We start from the raw sequence: 3,136 nt of genomic DNA, 5'->3' as shown, positions 1-3,136 counted from the left end.
ACAATCCTGAAGCCATTTTTGACAATTCTGAATCCTCTCAGCCTCTGTGCCATAGTGCTTCCCCTCCTCCCCTGGGAACCAAAGACCTAACAGCTACACTCGCACGTACTCAGTTCCTGAACAATTACCCATATACGTATGCTTTGGTTCGGTCCCCTGGGAAACGGGGTCAAAATGACCTCTTACCTCATCTGATCTGGCAACAGCTCTCCAGTCAATTATTGGTAATAGCCCTTTCAAATAAGCCAATCAGAATGGTCAAAGAACAACCCCCCCTTGCTTCTGTGGCCCCTTTAAAAGTAGACTGTACCCGCTATTCGAGGTCCCTCGGCTTCCCGAATGCTGAGGGACCCTGTCATGACAGAATTAATAAAATCCTCATGCTTTTGCATCGGCTGTAGTGTATGAGATGGTCTCTGGGGGCGACTCCTCCTCGGTGTTTGGACGCTAGAGTCCAACACATCTAGCTCCTGTAGCGTCCCCAACCCTAAGTCCCGCCCTCCACGGGCAAAGGCTGACCCCTATTTTTATTTCTGGCAGCGATGACCATGTGGTGTTGCCAATAACAATTTTGCATTTCCTTCAGCGCCTAGATAAAGCGCGTAAGCTACTGCCGGCTAGACCAATAGGACCACTGATAGCTGTAAGCGACAGCCAAAATAACCAACCAGCATGAAGTGCTGTAAGGCGGGACTTTGAGTACGGAAGCTGTCGTAGGACGTGCGGAAAGGAAAGAGCGAAGGGCCATGCGAAGGGGCAAAGTAGGCAGGATGGTACCAGGTCAGTGATCTGAAGCCTGATGAGATAACAGATTTCGGGCTATCAAGGGTGCAGAAGTAGGTTGAGTTCTAGTCAGTGGCGGAGAGGGGAGGGAGGAGAGGAGAAGAAAGCATTTAAAGGGGCCCGAGGCCCAGAATAAGGAAGACATTTAAAGGGACAGGTGACCCAGAGAAGAGACGCTTAAAGGTACAGATACCCTAGATAAATTCCAGACCTGCTCGGCAGACGGCTATATCTAAAGTGGTAGGTTTTGGAAGAACATGGCACTTTAAGGGAACAGGAATCGAGACGCTTTTAGGATCCTAGGGCTTGAGAATACGTTAAAGAGGCCCGACTAAAGAAAACGTTTCTAAAGGTTGTGACTAGAGAAGACTGAACCTTCCTCTAAGAAGGAAGGTACACTCCTGCCCTCTCCATTGTCTTTTCTGGCCCTTCCAGGTTCCCTTGACTCCCGACTCTGTTCTCAGGCTATGGCCCCCAGTATCCTGTAGACCTGGCGGCCCCTCAGTGCTTACGTCCCCTATTTGGGGTTCTGAGTGGCTACAGGAGAGCCTTACAAAAGAGCAGCGAGGGCAAGACCATGGCATCTAGGGCCTCTGAACTTCCTCCTGGACGCAGCGTGACGGCGGGCATCATCATTGTTGGAGATGAGATCCTTAAGGTGTGTCTAGAACTGAAGAGGGGAAGGCACGATATTCTCTTGCTGTGGGCTTTCCTTCCGGGGGAAAGGTGATGAACTCGGATGGGAATCCCCTTGCTTGCCCTGTAGTGGGTCCCAACATATTGGAGGAAAAGTGACCCTCCTGTTACTGAGTTTTTCTGTTGAAAGATGGGTAGCAACTTCCCTACAACTTATGGTGGTGGGAGGAGCAGAAGTAGAGGAAGCACGGGTGTAATTAATGTGTATCCAGCCTATTTGGAAGTTATTCTAGGAGCTCAGCAGACTGGACAGGTGAGCAGGAAGGAAGGTACTAGAAGAGAGGACTCTATTCTGGGTGATCAGGGATTTTACTAGAGAATATGGCAGGCATAGGTTTGTCATAGTAATTTTGTCCTGATCCTTTTTATATTACATGTGGCCTTACAAATTAGCAACAATTCCATAAATAAAGTTGGGGTTTTTATTACAAATCTCAATAGATTATGAAACAGCCTAAAAGAGGCTGAGAAACTTGCCCAAGTTCACAAGCCTACAACGTGCTGGGAGCACACGACACACGTGACACACACCTTTAGTCCCAGCACTTCTGTGAGTTTGAGGCTAGCCTGGTTTACAAAGTGAGTTCCAGGACAGCCAGGGCTACACAGAGAAACCCTGTCTTAAAATAAATAAAAGAAAGAAAATGGTAGAGATGGAATTCTAGCCCAATTCTTCCCTACTCCAAAGCACAAACTTTTTCTGAGACAGCCCTGGCTGTTCTGGAACTCACTATGTAGATCAGACTAGACTTAAACTTACAAAGATCCACCTGCCTCTACCTCCGGAGTGCTGAAATTAAAGAAAGAGGTGTGCCACCATGTCAGGCTTAAAGGTTTTTATTTTATGTTTATGTGTCTGTGTATGTATCCGGGAATGCCCACAGAGGCCAGAAGAAGGTGTAAAATTCCCTGGAGTGGGACTTAAGGCTACTGTGAGCTGCCCAGTGTTAGTGCTGGGGACCAAACTCTGGAAAAGCAGTGCACACTCTTCTCAGCTGAGCCATCTCTTCAACTTCAGAACGCTAACGTTTTTGTTTATTTTATTTTGAGATTGGGTCCAACACAAACTCTTAACAACTCATCCCTCTATAGAGAAGTAAAAGTTAAAGCTAGGAAAGAAGATGCACTCCGTAGCCAGCCGGCCTTTAATGATTGCAAAAGATTTGAGTGTTCTTCTGTCTGCAGTTGGAAACAACACATGCTTTTGGGCACACAGTGACACAGCAGAAAGGTTACTTAGAAGGCGGGGCAGAGCATAGGGGCTGGAGGCTGTCAGCATTGTCCAGGTGAAAGGTGCTAAGGCCCAGCCTAACAGCGAAGAGAGAAGAAGGTGAGAATTTTCAGAAGTGGGGTTGCAAAATAAAAGGCCTAACTGACCATGGGCAGTGTCTGGGACGCCACCGAGCAAATAACAATCACCAGAAATGTGGTGAGGCTGTCCCATAGGCACTGGAAGTCAGCTCCCACAGTTGAAACTGTTGGGTTGGTCCAAGTTGGAAGATCCACACAGAATTAGTGACTGAATCTATAGGTGAGGTCAAGATCAAACTTCAGAATTGACAACCAAATCTATAAATGCAAGTGAGGTCAGGATGAATGGATAGCAAAGCAGCCCCAAGGAGAATCCTCCCTTTTTTTTTTTTTTTTTTTTTTTTTT

General features: G+C 47.2%; 1 protein-coding gene across 1 annotated transcript in view; it reads left to right on the top strand.

Moving 5' to 3' along the window:
• The first annotated feature begins 6 nt into the window (after positions 1–6).
• Positions 7–3,136, top strand: part of Flad1 (flavin adenine dinucleotide synthetase 1) — an 8,720-nt gene continuing 5,590 nt past the window's right edge. The window contains exons 1-3 of the mRNA XM_050166308.1: positions 7–780; positions 1,248–1,509; positions 1,610–1,670. Coding sequence (XP_050022265.1) covers positions 747–780; positions 1,248–1,509; positions 1,610–1,670 — 357 coding nt within the window. The 5' untranslated portion in view covers positions 7–746. The remainder of the gene's footprint in view (positions 781–1,247; positions 1,510–1,609; positions 1,671–3,136) is intronic.

The sequence above is a fragment of the Alexandromys fortis genome, unplaced genomic scaffold, assembly GCF_014885135.2.
Source record: "Alexandromys fortis isolate MF-2015 unplaced genomic scaffold, M_Fortis_MF-2015_v1.1 scaffold_152, whole genome shotgun sequence".
NCBI classification, from domain to species: domain Eukaryota; kingdom Metazoa; phylum Chordata; class Mammalia; order Rodentia; family Cricetidae; genus Alexandromys; species Alexandromys fortis.
The sequence above is the reverse complement of the archived record's forward strand: the minus strand, read 5'-3'. Positions and strand labels throughout refer to the sequence as shown.